Below are 19,885 nucleotides of genomic sequence, written 5' to 3' on the forward strand. Positions count from 1 at the left end.
GCTTAGTGGAGGGCATTATTAAATTTACTGAGCAGGAGGCCAGGGTCTTGAATTGTGTGTCCTCACAGCAAACATACCTTCTAATAGAGAAGTTTATTACAAAGAAAAGTAAAGTAGGTACCAGAAAGGATAAATCATTATTTAAAGGCAAAACCAGACAAGGTGGCTACAAGAAATGAAAATTACAGCCCATATCTCTGATAAATATAAGTGCAAAATGAAAGTGAAAGTGAGTCAGTTGTATCCAACTCTTTGCGACCCCATGGACTGTAGCCTGCCAGGCTCCTCTGTTCATGGAATTCTCTAGGCCAGAATACTGAACTGGGTAGCTGTTCCCTTCTCCAGGGGATCTTCCCAACCCAGGAACTGAACCCAGGTCTCCTGCACTGAAGGGGGATTCTTTACCAACTGAAACACCAGGGAAGCCTCAGCTTCCTGTGCCAAGTCCTCAGCAAAATATTACCAAACTGAATTCAACAATACATTGAATGGACCATAAGCTATAATTAAGATCTGGCTGTCATGCTAGTGGTAAAGAACCCGCCTGCCAATGCAGGAGGTATAAAAGACATGGGTTCGATCCCTGGGTCAGGAAGGTCCCCTGGAGGAGGGCATGGCAACCCATTCCAGTATTCTTGCCTGGAGAATCCCATGGACAGAGGAGCCTGGTGGGCTACCGTCCATAGGGTCGCAAAGAGTTGGACACAACTGAAGTGACTGCACAGCACAGCACAGCACATACTATACTTAAGTGGGATTTAGTTTAGGGATGCAAACATGTTCAACATCCACAAATAAGTCAGTGTGATATTCCACATTAACAAAATAAAGGATAAAAATCATATAATCATCTCAAACACAGGAAAAGCACTTGATAAAATTCAACATCCATTTATAATAAAAAGTCTCAACAAAGTGTGTATATAGAGGGGACATATTTCAACATAATAAAGACCATATATGACAAACCCATAGCCAACAGCATACTCAACGGTGAAAAGTTGAGAGCTTTTCTGAAAGCTTTTCTTCTAAGATCAGAAACAAGACAAGAGCACCCACTCTTGCCACTTCTATTCAACGTAGTATTTGGCAGTCCTAGTCAAAACCATCAGACAAGAAACAGAATACAAGGAATCTAAATTGGAAACTAAGAAGTAAAATTGTCACTGTATGCAGAGGTCATGGTATTACATATAGAATATCCTAAAGATCCCACAAAAAAACTATTAAAACTAATAAATGAACTCAGTAAAGTTGCAGGATATAAATACAAAGTTAACATACAGAAATTTATTGCATTTCTATATACTAACAACAATCAGAAAGAGAAATTAAGAAAACAATCTTATTTACAATCAAAAGGAATAATACCAAGAAATAAATCTAATCAAGGATGTAAAATACTTGTGCTCGAGAAACTATAACACTAATGAAAGAAACTGAAGATGACACATAGAAAAATATACCATGCTCTTGGATTGTAAGAACTAACATTGTTAAAATGACAATACTACCCAAGAAAATCTACACAGTCAATGCAATACCTATCAAAATACCAATGGCATTTTTCACAGAATGAGACCAAATAATTCTTAAATTTGAAGTCAAAAGACCTCAAAGAGTCAAAGTAATCCTGAGAAAGAATAACAAAGCTGGAAGCATCATCACCTATAATTTCAAATTTCAGTACAAAAGTACATTAATCAAAAGAGTATGGTACTGAGAACTCCCCGGTGGTACAGCGGTTAGGATGCCATGCTTCCATTGCAGGAAGCATGGGTTCAATCTATGGCTGGGGAACTAAGATCCTGTAAGCTGTGCAGCATGGCCAAAAAAACCCCAAAACCAGTATGGTACTGGTACAAAAAAAAACCAGACACATAGATCAATGGAACAGAATAGAGAGCTCAGAGATAATCCCACACTTACATGTTCAATTAACCTACAACAGAGGAGGCATGAACATACAACAGGAAAGACAGTCTCTTTAATACACTGTGCTGGGAAAATTGGACAGCCTCATGCAAAAAAAATCAAACTGGACTACTGTTTCACAACATATAGAAAAATAAACTCAAAGTGGATTAAGAACTTAAATGTAAGACTTGAAACCACAAAACTCCTGAGAGGAAAACATAGGTAGTATGCTCTTTGACACCAGTCTTAGTATTTTACTGGATGTCTTCTTGGGAGAAACAAAAGGAAAAACAAACAAGTGGAACTACATTAAGCTGAATTTTGCACAGTGAAACTATCAACAAAACAAAAAGACTGCCTACTGAATGGAAGAAGATATTTGCAAAAAATGTATCCAATAAAGAGTTAATACTTAAAATATACAAAAATACATACAACTCAACCAAACAATCTGATTAAAAATGGGCCTGAATAGACACTTTCCAAAAAATACATACAGGTGACTAACAAAACAGGCTCAGTATCAGTAATCAGCAGGGAAATGCAAATCATACAATCCAGCAAGTCCACTTTCAGATATTTATTTGAAGCAAACCAAAACACTAATTTGAAAAAATATCTGTACCCCCACATTCACCGCAGCGTTATTTACAATAGCTGAGACACGGAAAAAACCTAAATGTCCACTGATGTGCAAAGAAAATGTAGTGATACACACACACACACACACACACACACACACACACACACAGGATATTATTCAGCCATAAGAAAGAATGAAATCCTGCCACCAGTGATGACATGGATGGACTTCACGTAAAGTAAGACAAAGATAAATACTGTATGTTCTCTCATTGGTGAGAACGTAAATGGGTACAGCCACCATAGAAAACAGGATGGAGGTTCCTTAAAAAAACTAAAAGCAGAGCTACCATATGATCCAGCAATCCCACTCCTGGCCATATGTCCAAAAAAAAGGAAAACTTTAATTCAAAAGATAAATGCATGCCAATGTTCATAGCAGCCCTATTTATAATAGCCAAGGAAACAATCCAAGTGCTCATCAACAGACAACTGGTTTAAGGAGATGTGATATGTACGGTGATGGTGGTGGTGGTGGTGGTTTAGCTGCTAAGCCGTGTCCGACTCTTGTGACTCCATGGACTGTAGCCCGCCAGGCTCCTCTGTTCATAGGATTTTCCAGGCAAGGATACTGGAGTGCATTGCCAATTCCTTCTCCAGGGGATCTTCCTGACCCAGGAAATGAACCTGGGTCTCCTGCACTGCAGGCAGATTCTTTACCGACTGAGCTATGAGGAAAGCCCCTAATATGTATATATACAATGAAATATTACTGTTATAAAAAAAGAATGAAATATTGCTGTTTGAAGCAACACAGATGGACCTAGAGAATACCATACTAAGTGAAATGAGTCAAACAGAGAAAGGCAAATATGATATGATATCATTTATGTGTAGAATTTAAAAACTGATACAAAATATAAACAAATTCAGACATAGAAAACAAATTTACTATTACCAAAGAGGAAAGGGGGGCAGATAAATGAAGAGTAGGGGTTTAACAACTACAAACTGCTATACACAGAATAGATCAGCAACATGGATTTACGGTATAACAGAAGGAACTACATCCAATACCTGGTAATAACCTATAATGGAAAATAACGTGAAAAAAATATATGTATAACTAAGTTACTTTCCGTATACCTGAAACCGACACAATATTGTAAATCAACTACACTTCAATAAACAATTAAATCTGACCTTGTTATCACCTTCTCTAAAAAATACTTCCCTGATTTACTGCTTTGGCAAATGACTTTTACACCTGGGACTTTGTATATCAGAATCACTCAGGGAACTTTTTTCAAATATATGTTTTGACCCTGGCATTTGGATATTCTGATTCAGTAGGTGTGAAGTGAGGCCTCATAGCAGAGATCTCAACTTTGGGAGAGAACCCAAAACAGATGATCAGAGATTCAGGTTTGATTGGTGTAGAATGTGGCTTGGGCACTGGACTTTTTGAAAGCTCTTCAGTGATGTTAATGCACACTCAATTTCATAAAAGCATTATTCAAAATAGACAAAAGACAGAAGTAATACAAATGTCAATGCACAGATGAGTGGATAAGCAAAACAGGGTATATACAATCAGCCCTCTGTATCCCTGATGAACGAAAATGGTTAAGATGGGAAATTTTGTGTCATGTGTATTTTAATTTTACCACAATTAGAAGGAAGTGGCGGAGAAGGGAGCCAGGAGAGAAGGGAGAAGGAACTAAGGTAGTTGTGATGGATTTGGAGACAAATCTAGAGTGGCGCCTGCATTCTTGATTGGGCAGATGATAGTGCCACCAACTGAGATGGGAAACAAGAAGGAAGAAGAGGGTTTGGTGGAAAGAAGTTCAGATTTTACACGTTATATTTTAAGTGCCTAAAGCAGTCGTATTGAGGATATTGGACAGGTGACAATTCAGTTTATCTACCATGGGAATCCAGGGTGTGTGAAAGAGGAAAAAGGAAGTACGCTTGGGAGAGGGGGACAGAGGAGGTAAAAAGGATGAGACAATGAAGGAGTAAAATTGAAGAGTAAAAAAATCTGAAATTTCCATGATGCAAAGAAAACACAATTTCTGGAGCCAAACAGCTCAGTTCTCATTCTAGCCTGCCCATCTACTTACTACAGGACTTTGGCAAATTTCTTAGCCTCTCTGTTACTTCTGTTACTTATTTTCCTCATTTATAAATGGATATAACACCTCCCTCAAGGAGTGTTTGAAAAGATTGACTAATCTAATGTATATAAAGAACATAAGGATGTCTGAAACAAAGTAAGTGCTTCATCAAGTCTTAGCTATTATCATCACTGCACTGAGGAAAAGTAAAAAGAAAAATATTATTTGAGAGACCTGGATACAAAGGAAAGGGTTACCTGTTTTTGTGTTGGACCTTGTTTTGAAAAATAACCAAAGGAGAAGAGCCATGGGAACTAAAGGGGAAAAAAACAAAACCTTTAGTCATATTTTTTAAATTCATAGAAAATACTTCTATAGGTTTAATTTCATAAAAAACTTACTTTTATGAGAAGTTGCCTTCCAATGCCAAATCTCACAAAGAATAAAAAGAAGAGTCCAGCAAACATCAGCTTAATAACAGAAGTGATGCCTCCCACAGTAACATAAGCAGCATACTGAACCTAGATGAAGAATATAAAATCAGGATGTTATGCCTTTCTTAGACCAAGTAATACAAAAATGTTAGCTACTAATAACTTACTCTATAGTCAGAAATATCAAATGAAAGCAGTTTTCACTTTATGAATGTGTTATGTTCTAAAAGCTTGTTCAGAAAACAGACACTAGAGGGACATTTTTTAAAGGGAATTGTTGTAAACAATAATTAGCTCCCCTTCCTTGAATATAATATGAAATGTTCATAATCATATACCTGAGTTTAACAATTATACATTATAGAATGTATACTCCACTTACAACCTGTTTAAGAAATTCTTTTTTAACTTGAAATAGTTTCCTCTTCAAGTCTTGGCAGTGGGAATAATGACTTCTCTCACCAGTGGAGTAGGATGGGACTCCAGAGGTAGAAAGGACAGAAGAGAGAAGAACCCAGACACCTCCATAAGCAACAGAAAGTATTCTAGCAGCTCAAACTCTCAACAGGACTGTGGGTGCTTACAACACCAGGATTTCCTGCACTGAACTTGCTTCTACTGTCTCAAGTAAAAAACATATTCAGGTCAGATCTGAATTGTGTGAGGAAGCTATTACCACCCCCATAAAATGCAAAATGCTCTACACTACTAATTCTTTATGCTCCCAGAAACTGAAACCTTCACTATTCAACTCTTTCTTTTTTTGGATTTATAAACATAAAAATCCTACATTAAACTGATAGAAGAACTGAAACAAACTAGAATACTCTTTATTAAAAAATAAATCATATACACTTACAGGTGACTGCTCTAAATTTTCATGCAAGTAACGCTGAGTCCGCTTCACAACAGACACATCTGCTCCCAAGAAAGGAATGGAATAACTGCTGAGTTCTCTGCAGTAAGAAATTGGCCACCTGCAAGACAGACCCATGTTCCATCTTTTCCATTCACAGTGACCACAACTTTAACTGGTAAATTTCTGAATAAAAACTTTAACTCTTGCTGAGGCAATTAATGATAACAGTAATGATGGCAGATCTGCTCTTAGTTAAAACTTACTTTAGTATTTGTCCTTTGTTCTTTACACTTGCACCCAAATAAGTGACAAGTTGCTGCTGCTGCTGCTAAGTCACTTCAGTTGTGTCCGACTCTGTGCGACCCCACAGACAGCAGCCCACCAGGCTCCCCCGTCCCTGGGATTCTCCAGGCAAGAACACTGGAGTGGGTTGCCATTTCCTTCTCCAATGCATGGAAGTGAAAAGTGAAAGTGAAGTTGCTCAGACATGTCTGACTCTTAGCGACCCCATGGACTGCAGCCCACCAGGCTCCTCCATCCACGGGATTTTCCAGGCAAGAGTACTGGAGTGGGGTGCCGTTGCTTTCTCCAAAGTGACAAGTTAGAACACTAGTATTCTTCATACCATGGGCACTTAACACATACATAATCTAACCATGTTCTGTACCCCAACAATTTCCCCAGATAACAATAACAAGAACACTCATTTCAATAGCCAAACTCTGAGTTCAGGGTTCTCACATATAAACACTATTAATATATTTATTAATATACATAAGATCATCACATTTTTATTACATAAAATTTAACTGATGTTTAATTTTGATACTGATGGTGAAGAGTCATAAAACTAATTTTTCCCAGAATCCAAACGTATTATTATATATGAAGTAGTTAAACTTAGTGTAACATATTAATTATATTTTATTTATCTTTGAAAATAACAGTGAACTCACTATAAAAGTCTCCAGGCTTTTTTAATAGCATATGTTATTAACAGTCAGATAAACAATAATATGCTTAAATTAAAGAGCAGATTTTGTGATAATATACCTTCTTTTCAATTTTGGTCCAACAATTGGGACAGGCTTCATATCTGACTCATTTCGTAGTTTTTTCAAATTACTCTTATCTCCAAAACCATAAACTGCTGACTTCCAGGTACCATCATGAATGGACAACCCCTAACAAAATAATTCAAGAGTTAAAGAAACATGTAAACTCATACGACACTGTAAATCAACTACACTCAAAAATATTAAAATATTAAGAAATATGTCTTAAGGGATAATTACTAAAATGTAAAACCAAGTCATTTATAATTGATACAAAGAACATTTCATCTTATTTGAGCAAGGCATAATCTCTAATTCAATAATCTTGAGATGAATTTTTATGACCAGATAGGCAGCAGTAACATTCATTAGTACAATCATATTCACTGTTTACACCTTTTTACATACTACATATTTACAACATGTCCTTTCTTCTTTCCTCCTACCATTATTTATATTTTTTTTAACAAGCCAGTGAGTTTCACTTCATCATTTTCACTTAACTATCACTGATTGCTTTAAGCAGGAAAAAAGAAATAATAAAACCATCAGAAGATTCATGTTTTCACATAATAGCTTTGATGAAACTGAAAGGTAGAGAGATACCAATCTAACTTCCATTTTGTTACAGATTAATCACTTCTGTTTTGCTAAAACTGAAACAGAGCTAAAAATCTTCCGAGTTTAATTTGCGAAACTATTCTCAATCTGCGCCTAGCCAATTTGACCTATTTGCAAAGATTTCTTAAAATCAGGGGAAAACGGATTTTTAAAAAACCTAAGAGTATCTTCTTATACAAATAAGCCATTAAAAAGACAAAAATTACATCTCATTTAAAAAACCCTTTATTTTGCTAAAAAATAGAAAAGTGCACAGAACATAAAAGCATAATTTAATGTAATTATGAGGCTAACATCTATTTAAGCCCAGAAAGCCCTCCTTTCCTGCCTTTGTGATAATCAAGAAAAATTCCTTTTTTTTTTTTCAGTTTTACCACCTAAGAATTCATTTCTAGACAGTGTAGTAAATTTTGCCTGTTTCTAAATTTTATAGAAATGGAATCATATAGTGTACATTTCTTGAGTTTTGCTTCTTTTGTTCAAAACTGTGATGTCAGGATTTATCATGTGTTAGAAATACCTTTTTACTCTGCAGCTGACCTTAACATTTTCTTAATGGTGTCTTTGTTTAAAAAATACTCAATTTAAAAATTTTAAATGTATATAAAAATACTATATAGCATATTAGAAATTTGCTTAGAGAAATTTTATAAGTTTTCATCACAAGAAAAAAAATTTTAACTAAGTGTGGTGATAGATATTAACTAGTGGTGATCATTTTGTAATGCATACAAATACTGAATACTGTTCTGTTGACCTATTGCTATGTCCCTGCCAATATTACACTCTGACTTGATATTCAAGAGCATTGTTCTACCTTATTCTCCTTTAAGAAAGTGTTGCCTATTTTTAGCCCTCTGCATTTTCATACACATTTTAGAACTAGTTTGTCAAGCTGCACACTAAAAGAAAACAAGCCAAAAAAAAAAAAAAACCTGTTTGGGATTTTGATTGGAATTATATGGGATTATAAATCAATTGAAGGAAAACTGACATCTTAATAAAATCGAGTATTCAAATCCATGAATATGGTGGATTCTCATATTTCCTTGCCTTCTTTAAGGTCACTCAATAACATTTCATAGTTTTCTTCATAGAACTCTGATACATTTTGTATCACTTATTCTTAAGTATTTGATTATTTTAATGTTTTAAAAGTTTTGGCTGCAGTGGTTCTTCGCTGCAGTACACAGGCTTCTCAAGTTGTGGTGTGCGGGCTTCCTTGTTGTGGGGGCCGAGCTCTAAAGCACACAGCCTCAGTAGTTGCTATGCATGGGCTCAGTTGCCCTGTGTCAGTCATGTGGGATCTCAGTTCCCCAACCAGGAATTGAACCCACGTCCCCTGCATTGGGAGACAGTTTCTTGACCACTGGACCATCAGGGAAGTCCTCTAAAGTTCTTGATTTTTTAATGCTACTATAAATGGTTTCTTTTTCAAAACAATTCATTTTCTAACTGTGGCTGGTATATAGAAATGCAACTGATTTTTATATTTCTGCTTTCTATTCTAGTCTTCTAGCAATAATAAAGACTCGAGTGGAAATAAACAAAGAAAAGAAAAACAATAAAGTCAATGAAACCAAAGCCGGTTCTTTAAAGAAATCCATCACACTGAGAAACCTTTAGCTGGACTGACAGACAGAGAGAGAGAGAGGGAAAGGGCTCAAATTACTAAAATCAGGAATGAAAGAAGTGGCATTACCAATCTTACAGAAAGAAAAAGGAGTATAAGGAAATACTGTGAACAGTTGTATGCCAAACAAATTAGATAACCTAGATGAAATGAACAAATTCTTAGAAAGATACTGTTATGGATCAAATTGTGTCCCTGCCCCAAATCTGTATGTTGAAGGCCTAACCCTCAGCACCTCAGAATGTGCCTTATTTGGAAATATGGCTGTTGCAGATTTAACTAGTTAAGTTGAGGTCATACTGGAGGAGGTGGACCCCCAACCCAAAATTACTGGTGTCCTTATACAAAGGAGAGATCTGGACACGCACACACATCATGTGAAGATGAAAAAGAGGTCTGAGTGATGCCTCTAGAAACAGAGGACACCAAAGAGCGCCAGCGAGCACCCGAAGCTAGGCGAAAGCCTGGGGCTCCCTCAGTCCTCGGAAGAAACCAAGCCCGCCAGCATCTTGATCATGGACGTCCAGCTTTCTAGCTAGATCAGACTGCTAGCTAGGTCTAGACTTCTGCCTGAAGCACTGTTTCCCTTGTTTAAGCAACCCAGTTGGTGGTACTTTATTATGGCAGTCCTAGGAAACTAACACAGACACGAACTACCAAAACTGACTTGGGAGTATATGCAAAATCCTAAAAACCTGTAAGAAGTGAAGAGACTGAATTCTTGTTATCTCTTCACTGATTTCTAGTGTACAATTTCTAGACTGTAATAGTATTATAGCCTGAAACATACTCTAAAACAGCGACTGGCACGCGATTTCTGTAAAAGGTCAAACTAAGTATTTTGGGTTGTGTAGGCCACATATGGTCTCTGCTACACATTCTTCGTTTTCCATTATAGCTCTTTAAATATATTAGAATTATTCTTAGCTTGCAGCCATATAAGAGCAGGCTGTGGGCTGACACCTGTACTGGAGGTATGGAAGTCGTTATATAGCATATATGGAAAACCTGCATCATCGTGGGAAGATGTACTAGACAGCACTGTCTTGAGAATATGATTTCAATCCTCTGAAATTCTTTGAGTCTTGCTTTGTGATCCAATGCACTGTCTATGATTCAATTTTTATGTAAAGTAATAAAGCTTAAGGGGAAAAGCGGGAGAAGCAGCAGGAGGAAACCAATTCTGGGCCAAGGGATGCTTCTTCAAGGGAGTTATCTTTGTCCATCCTTGGGAAATTAAGGCTCCATATTTTGCTTTAAGGGGAGTGAGAAGGAGCTGCATTGAATATGATGTTTTCAAATCTTTGGTCCTGATCAAGCCCCAACTTAGAGTTCTTATAAAAACAGGACTTAACAATATTTATTGAGTGATTATTAACTGCCAACCACTGTTCTGATTTATATTCATTGACTAATTTCATCTTCATAACAATTAAATGAAGGAAACAGTATTATCATTTTGTGTTACAGATCATCTCCTGCTGCTCTTTCAAGAAGCCTCTGCTTTTTAGCTCTAATTATTTTCTCATTATCTCCCTGTAGTGGACATCTGTTTTTGTCAGTTCTACACTGGTTCCCTGCATTGAATTTTTAATTCTGCTACCCTGTCTTCTACTTACAAAACTCTCTTTCCTATTTGGAATTTATTCCATGGTGTTCAGAAGGGCTTGGCCCTATGATTCCCCCTCCAGAGGCCCATGACCCAGGCCTGAGCTATCTGCTGCTGCTAAGTCGCTTCAGTCATGTCCGACTCTGTGCGACCTCATAGACGGCAGCCCACCAGGCTCCCCCGTCCCTGGGATTCTCCAGGCAAGAACACTGGAGTGGGTTGCCATTTCCTTCTCCAATGCATGAAAGTGAAAAGTGAAAGTGCAGTGGCTCCATCGTGTCTGACTCTTTGCGAGCCCATGGACTGCAGCCTACCAGGCTCCTCTGTCCATGGGATTTTCCAGGCAAGAGTACTGGAGTGGGTTGCCACTGCCTTCTCTGTGGGCTATCTGAGTACTCCATTATACCCCAGGTCTCACTGTTTGGCTCAAGAATGACCAAATAACCCAATACTTGAGTAATCTTCCCTAATTTTGCATACTCAAACTCTGCCAGCTGTTTCTGGGAGATCATGAACCTTAAGTACAATGTGTATCTGCGGCCGCCAGCACTTCCCCACCATGGTGAGAGCCTACACTGAGGAATACAGAATTACTGAAGAGACATGAAGAGGACAAGGGGTAAAGATGAGTTCTGATAACATCCAGAACATCCAGATCCAGCCACACTGTTTACCTGCAGACATTTGGTTACAAGAATCAGTAAATTCTTTCCTGTTTTGTTTAAACCAGGCTGAGTTGGCTTTCTGTAACTCATGTTCCCCAGAGTTCCAAGCATGTCTTTCATTCTCATTTCTGTGGTTTTGTTTTAGGTTGCTGTCTCTCATCTTCCAAATGCTATTCACTTTTCAAGGTTCAACTTAATTAGGCCTTTATGAGGCACTCTCAAATTACTCAGTCCCACTATCACTTCCCTTCCCTGTGATACTCTAGCAGATATTATTTGTAACACAAATTTTAACATGTTTTACAGAGTTCTTTGTGTTCACCAATCTGAACCCATAATCCAAAGGAACAGACCATTACTTAAAACGTTCACCACACCATCCCACAGTCACATCTTGATTAAACTGTCTCCTCTCCCTTATCTATACCTCCTCACACCAGCCTTTAGAATTCAGTCCATATCCCAGCTTCTCCAAAAACTCCACGATTTCTGGCCTCCCAGGTAGATGTATTCCCCAGTCTCAGAATCCCTCAGTATTTCACCTGACCTCTTTGATAACGATTCTTGTCTCCTGCTAGTCTAAGTTATTACCTCTTTAAGGGTTTGCATGTTGTTCCTTTACACGTCACACTATCCTGCACTATTACATATACTTGCATTACACAACACCTGAAATACTGAGCATTTGTTTTAAAGAGAACAAATATTTATGAAGCCTCAAGTATAGACACAGAATTGGGTTAGGTACTATTGGCAATAAAAGTACTACCACAAAACATGGTCCTATCCCCAAAATGCAATTATCTTATGTTCCCAAATAGACCATAAATTCAGTAAGATTACATTTACATCATATATTTCCTATATGGCCACAAGAGCATCCAACTCTAAGTTAGGCACATAACAAAAATGCACTGATTTGCACTACGGTGATAATTTTCTAGGGTAACAACATTTCACCACATAACAATGACAAATGCTTAGTGTTCGGATGAAGATAGCTCATTCTAATATAATGAATTGTGCAACTGTTTTAAATAAATTCTATTTTAAGTCAAAATAATTCTCAGCAATCTTTAATTTTAAAAATTAAATATAGTGACTTTCATGCACTAAAAATTACAATTGTGTATACAATTTAATTACTCTAAATCTTTTTAACAGGCACGTATCATTTCCAAAATGTTTTTTCATATTAACATAGAAAACATGTGACAGACGAAAACTAACCTCAGGTCCTGAACATATGGTCAGGAAACTTTCCACAGCAGTCAGTGTACCTAAAAGAGGAGGAAAATGGTAAAAGTAAAATCAAATAAAAATCTATTAACCCAGGACAAATAATAATAAGCTATACCTATTCATTTAGGAAACATTTTTATTAAGCTTATAACTGATATAATCAGGAAAATCTGTGCTATAACAGTATTATTAGGTTACTGTAAACAGATTTAAGCAGCAGCTAAAGCCAGAAAAATTATCAGAAAAAAAGTACTTTAACATAAACTAACTGCTGGTACAGACAAAATGTTTTCTAGCAGTCAAACTGACACTGCAAAAAATCTCTTCCAGTAAGGCAACAATTTAGCTCATTCATTCTGGAAGCCCACCAGTTCTCAAAACTACACCTATGGGAATTCTTCCATTTTCCAATATGAAAGCTTTTAAGAAGGCTCATTAGTAGTGACTTATAATAAATGTTGGAGAAGGCAATGGCACCCCACTCCAGTACTCTTGCCTGGAAAATACCATGGACAGAGGAGTCTGGTGGCCTGCAGTCCATAGGGTCGCTAAGAGTTGGACAGGACTGAGCGACCTCACTTTCACTTTTCACTTTCATGCATTGGAGAAGGAAATGGCAACCCACTCCAGTGTTCTTGCCTGGAGAATCCCAGGGATGGGGAAGCCTAGTGGGCTGCCATCTATGGGGTCGCAGAGAGTTGGACACGACTGAAGTGACTTAGCAGCATAATAAATGTACAGAAACCCTACCAAAGTGGGCCTTTGTGATGGCTTATTAAATACTGAAAGTAAGGCTGTTTAATTGAGATAAAAATGTAGACAGTAAAAATAAAAGTAGAAAACCAAAGCCAGGAAAAAAGAGGAGAAATCAATTATATTAACCATGAGGACTAACATACATGTAGAGTGGTTAAGAATTTAATTAGTCTTTGAGCTTATTGAGAGCAGTAAGGCAAAAGAAAAACATAATGGGCTAGCGAATTCTCAAAACGTGATAAAATGAAATACATCTATTTCTTAAGAGACAGTATTCCCAGTTTTAATTCCAAGAGAAAATTAAAGCATGAGGCCTTTGAAAGCTGACAATGAGTAAGGTAATGAATAACTATGTCATCCACGACGATGTTACACCAGAGAAGAACTAAAGCCACATAAACATCTTTCTTAACACAATGAAAGCAGTAGCCAACATCATACTTACTAATGAAACAATGGAAACATTCCTAATAAAGAGAAGGGCATGAATTGAGCAACTTTAAAATATCTGACACAACCAAAAATAGATCATTAAAGTCTAGCTCACTGGAGAGGATTCTGAGAGTTAAGAGAATGTGGCCTGAATATATGGCTCTGTGATCTAACCCTACGCACAGGAAGAACATGCACCACCTAATATGCATGTATGTAATAAAATGTGAACCACGTGAATTAACAATTAGTTGGGGTATTTGCTAAAATGCTGACTCCTTGGTTTCAGTATTGAGAAAAAGTTTTAAAACAAATCTCAAAGTAGTATTTCTCCTTTAAAAGTAAAAAAGGACCTATCCAAAATAACAACTACTAAATATTTAAGAATAACCTCAATGGGAAACATGTAGGAACATCATGAAAAACAGTCCAAGCTTTTTTAGTAAATGAAGATTTTTAGTAAGTTTTTTAATAAATGTAAATATACTAGATCCATGGGTTGGAAGACTAAGTATTTTAAAGACGCTCAATTCATGCCCTTTTCTTTATTAGGAATGGTTCTAGTGTTTCATTATTAAGTATGATGTTAGCTGCTGCTTTCTGACATTCACTATGTTAAGAAAATATTCTATTCCTCAATTTCTAAAAATCTAAAATCAGTAAATGGTACACATGTGCATTACATGTGTTGAGCTTTGGTTTCAAAGCTACCTTTCTAACATAAACTGGAACACATTCCATCTTTTTAAGCTCTAGAATGGTTTATACAGAACTGGATTTATGGGCTTCAGATCATCTTCTAAAAGGATTTTTTTGTATATGTATGACATTAGTAACTTCCATTGTTTTACTACATTAGTAATTTTTCCCATTCTTATTGTCTCCATTTTTATACATGAGCTAAAAAAAAAAAGACATCAAAAACTTTGTTCAATACTTCCTAGCTTCGTTCATTAAAAAATTAAAACTTTTCAATTTAGTATGATACTTTAAGATATAATAATTCCTAAACAAAGCAAGTTTGAATTTATAATGCTTGCTAAAAGATTTTTCCACAACTAAATTTCCACAACTATAACCATAACTAGATTCAAAAAATGGAGAATTCCTTCTTTTAGAACACTTATAGTACTATCCATACCTCAAAAACCAATAGTGTCAGTAGCATTTTCTAACATGCAGAGTTATATTAAAACAAAGTATGTGTTTTAATATTACCCATTAATAATTATGTTTCTTTTCCCAAGTAGATTTGAGTTCATCACAATTACCAACATGAAATTATTCTATTTTAAATTCCATTATTGCTTATTGATCAATAATTACCATTCATTTTATCTCTGGTATATATTACTCCCAGATCTGCTGGAATGGAGTCAAAGCCACTGCTTCCAATGATATAAACCCCCTTTTCTGCAGCTTTCTCATGATACTTCCAATACATTAGTTCCAGAAACTAAAGATTCAAGACAAAAGATCTAAATCAGACCTACATAGAAACATCTAGATCAATAATAAAAAACAAAGCAATTAAAAAGCAAATTTAAACAATTTAAAAAACAAAGCAATTAAACTGTGAAAACGCTAAGATGCCTCTGCAGCAAAACATTAACTGTGAAAATAGTCGGCACTTATTCAGCAAACATACCTACTCTGTTCCAGGTGAGAGATATGCTGATCTGAATTAATTCATTTTTTAGAACTATTTTTAAATGTAAAAGTAATTGCTATTACGAAAAATTAATATAAAAATATACAAAGAACGCCAAACAAAGCTATCCCAAATCACATCTTCCTGATGAACATCATTACAAACATATATCTGTGCACATATGTAACAGAAAGATAAGAATGGTCAGAAAGGAGGGGATGCAAGAAGATAATAACGTCTGTTCAAATCCTTTTACCTGTTTTTCAATAATTACTTTTTTAAAACAATTTTAGATTTACAGGGAAATAATTGAGTAGAGGAGTGTTCCTAGGCACTCTGTACTCAGCTAACCCTATCATTTCATCTTACACATTAATGTGTTATAATTAAAGAACCAATCTTGATACATTATTACTAATTGAAGTCTATACTTTGTTCAGATTTCCTTTGCTTTTACCTAATGTCCTCCTTCTATCCAGGATCTCATTCGAGATACTGTTCTACATTTAGCGGTCATGTCTTCTTAGGTTCCTCTGGCTGTGACGGTTTCTCAGACTTTTCTAGCTTTTTATGACCTTTACAGTACTGCCCAGGTACTTGGTAGAATGTCCCTCTATTGGAATTTATTTCATGATTTTCTCATTACTATAGTGAGGTTATAGGTTTTGGGGAGGAAGATCACAGGAGTAAAATGCCATTTCATGATGTCATATCAACAGTACATACTATCTCACAAATATATGGTTACCAAAGCAGGAGGGAGGGTGGGAGAGAGGGATAAATTAGGAGTATGGGGTTAAAAGATATATCACTAATATAAAATAGATAAACAGTAAGGATTTACTCTATAGCACAGGGAACTATATCCTATAATGGAAAAGGATCTGAAAATACATATAGCTGAAACACTTTGTTATACGTCTGAAACTAACACCATATTGTAAATTAGCTGTACTTCAATTAAAAGAAGAGAGTATATACTATCAACATAATTTATCACTGTTGATGTTGACCCTGAATACCTGGCTGAGCTAGTGTTCTCCAGCTTCTCCACTGTAAAGCTTGTCTTTTCCATACACTGGAAGGAAGTGACTGTGTGCAGCCCACACATAAGAAGGCAGGTGTTATGTTTACCCTCCTTGAGGGCACAGAAGCTACGTGAATTACACGGAATTCTTTTGCACAGGAGATTTGCCTCGTTTCCTCCCTTGCCCTTTTTTTAAACTGAGTTACTTAAATTTGCATTTTCGGTGTACACACTTTCTGGATCACTATTAGGTTTTGATACCACATTCATAGTATTTTACAAGATAACTTGGAAGCTTTTCACCATTTTCTTTGTTCTAGAATATTTTAAGTAAGAGTCAGTTTTTCTTACATTCCTGCTTCTGACTTCTTGCATCAGTCTTGGTAATTTACAGTTTCTCAGCACTTTCCAGTATCACCAACTGGTAAGCTCTAAGTATGTATACACTATACTGGCCACTGATGACAGGACTGAGATTCTAGGAGCATAGGAGATTATAGTTATAAAGGAACTAGTGTAGCTTTGTTCTTCTAATACTCCACTCCCTGCAGTCAGGCAAACCTCAATTCAAGTCCTAGCTTTTCAACTTAATGGTTGTATGACTCTGAGCAAGTTTTAATTAATTCTGTTTACAGCATGCAGTAGTTATATAAATCAACACATACTATACACAAAGGCTTTGAAAGAAATCAGGCTGTTGGGAACAAATTAAGAAAATATGAAGCTATGCTCTCCTTCAAGCTTTTATTGAAATACCATCTTTAAATGCTAGGGAGGAATCATTACCTTCTAAAATATGTCCGCAAAATTGCACCATTTTTCATGTGAACAGAAGTTGTATTATTAATTCTGTTCTCTTTTCATTTTACATACCTGAGGTTCTCCAGAGATGTCAATACAGCTAGTTCCATTTTCAATACATGCTTTTATTACAGGTTCTCCATAAAATCGGTACTGAGAGAATAAAGAAAACCAACAATTTACTCTTAGTTGGCAAGCTTAAATGAAGGGATACCATTGAGTTTTGGAGGTACAGTCTTGGTTATCAAGAAATCAAATATTAATAGTCTAAATAGAAAATTAGAAAATAATATAACTACCATATACTGACACTCACAATGTAAATAAAGGACTGATGGAATTCTCTCTAACTTAAGATAAACTCGGAAGTTTCACAGAATCAGTGACTCATTTGAGCTCACTTCTGAAGAACAGTAAGGCTTTGCCAGATCAGGAACGACCCTACGTGCCCTGCCATCAAGACTGAGCTTTATCTTTTCTGCATTGCTGAGCCCTCCTGGAGGATTTGAAATAGGACAGTGATGAAAAATTTACAGCACAGGCATATCACTCTGCCTGTGGCATTATAAAACAAAACTTATGGCAAGTAAGAAATGAAGGACAAAGCTAAGGAAGCGGAAGGATTTACTAAGGGTGAGATATACTTAAAAGAAATGATCTGACTTCCTGATTAGCAGGACATGGAGGCCAAAAACCAGTGGCTGTATTAGACAAAATAAAGACAAACAGGATGAAGAGGTTTGGAAGGGATAAGTTTAATATTGGACACAGTAGATAATCTGAGTGATTTTACCTCCCAAACTATTTGTTGCTCAAACTCAAGGAATTTCACATTTTAAAACTATACAATAGTTAATATATCAGTCAGTCCCATTTCAAAAGAAGCATGATGAATTTTTCCTTTTGAGGGTAGGGTAGGAGAAGAACAAGCTCCTCTGCTTCTCTCACTCCTCACAGCAAAAGATGGAGAATGGAGATGGTCTGCTTCCTCTAGACTTTAAGAAACAGGTAAAGGGACACTTACAAGACAAGACAGGGCACTGCAGGGACTGACCTTTTCACGTGGCTTACAGGTTCCTCTCTACCTAACTCCACAGCCTTCTCTCCCCCTTCTTAAAAACAGCAAACAACACTGGAATGACAGGACTGGGAAAGTGTAAGTTTAAGTTCTAGTTCATCCTCTGCCACTAACCAACACTAAAATTACTGAAGCACTTCACCTCTGAGGCAACAGAGCACAGCGGAACAAACAAGGGCTTTCAAGGCACCAAGACCTAAGTTCAGATTTTAAAATCCATCATCTACTAAATTGTACGAATTTATTTACACATCACGGACATGGATTACTATACTAATATACATTTTTAAACATACATAAAAGTCAAAGCTCTATTTTCTTCCTGTACTCAACGGATCATCTTAGGTAACATTGACACACATCCATTTGAAACTCATTTAGTGACTTCCTTGGCCTCCTGATTATTTTACCCCCAAATATCTCAAGTTACTTATGTCAGAATCACCTGGGCCCTCATTAAGCCTGCTGGTTGTTCAGTCCCACCCCAATGCCCTCCAGTAAGAAGTTTTCTGGGGTAGACTCCAGGAACCATCATTATAAATAAGCCTCACTGGTGACTCCAATGTACATTAGAGGTAGAGAATTGCCTCCCTAGACATTCTCCCCAGAAAATCTCACCTACTTTCTGGATTTCAATTAAAATATGTATGCTGATGACTTCCAACTCCTATCTTCAGAGCTGCTCACTGATGAGGTTGCCTCATCTGCAGCTTCTGTCATGAAATTCAGGATCCACAAAAGCACAGAACATTTGGCAAAACTAATTTCTCTTAGGCTTCATTTTCCTTCCTCTATTTTCTCTTCATCTTGATTTCATCACTTATTTACAGAAAATAATTTCATTATAATTCCATTACATATTTCCTGTCTTAACTTAAAAATATCTAGCATACACCTCAGTTTCAATACATCCAAAATCAGAGTCATCATCTTTCTCTCAAAAGCAGTTTTCCCCTCTCCACTTCTGAGCACAGAAGACCATAGAGAATAATGCTGAAAAGTATTCACTCAGTCATTTCTGTCTATTTTGACATCCCGCTTGTTTATAAATGCCTGCTTAGTTCCACAGATACCATTTAGTTCTCACGAAAGAGACCCTCACAAAGTAGAGGAATGGGTCTTAAAAAATCCCTTCAAAGAAACAAATTACGACACCAAAACTAGCAAACTGGCATCTACCCTGGGAGAATAATCCATATTACAAAGTAAAAACAAGCTTCAGAGCAGAGGTTAAAGAGCAGAATGTTTTGGAGGCAAAAAGCTAGAGAAGACTATAAACCGTCCAACTGGAAACATCCAGAAGGTAATTAGATCCAGTTTAAGGGGTAGGTTTTCAGTGGAAATAAGTTAATGTGGGCATCATCAGCATACAGACGGTATTGAAAGCTATGGATTTCTAATCTTTC

General features: G+C 36.5%; 1 protein-coding gene across 1 annotated transcript in view; it reads right to left on the reverse strand.

Moving 5' to 3' along the window:
- The window catches only part of SCCPDH (saccharopine dehydrogenase (putative)), a 29,165-nt gene that overhangs the window by 4,247 nt on the left and 5,033 nt on the right, over positions 1–19,885 (reverse strand). Inside the window, exons 3-9 of the mRNA XM_015099184.3 lie at positions 17,474–17,554; positions 15,249–15,378; positions 12,723–12,772; positions 6,963–7,093; positions 5,910–6,027; positions 5,018–5,137; positions 4,874–4,930 (exon numbers count right to left, since the gene is read on the reverse strand). Of these exons, the coding sequence (XP_014954670.2) occupies positions 4,874–4,930; positions 5,018–5,137; positions 5,910–6,027; positions 6,963–7,093; positions 12,723–12,772; positions 15,249–15,378; positions 17,474–17,554 (687 nt within the window). The remainder of the gene's footprint in view (positions 1–4,873; positions 4,931–5,017; positions 5,138–5,909; positions 6,028–6,962; positions 7,094–12,722; positions 12,773–15,248; positions 15,379–17,473; positions 17,555–19,885) is intronic.

This window comes from Ovis aries, chromosome 12 (genome assembly GCF_016772045.2).
Source record: "Ovis aries strain OAR_USU_Benz2616 breed Rambouillet chromosome 12, ARS-UI_Ramb_v3.0, whole genome shotgun sequence".
In the NCBI taxonomy this organism is placed as follows: domain Eukaryota; kingdom Metazoa; phylum Chordata; class Mammalia; order Artiodactyla; family Bovidae; genus Ovis; species Ovis aries.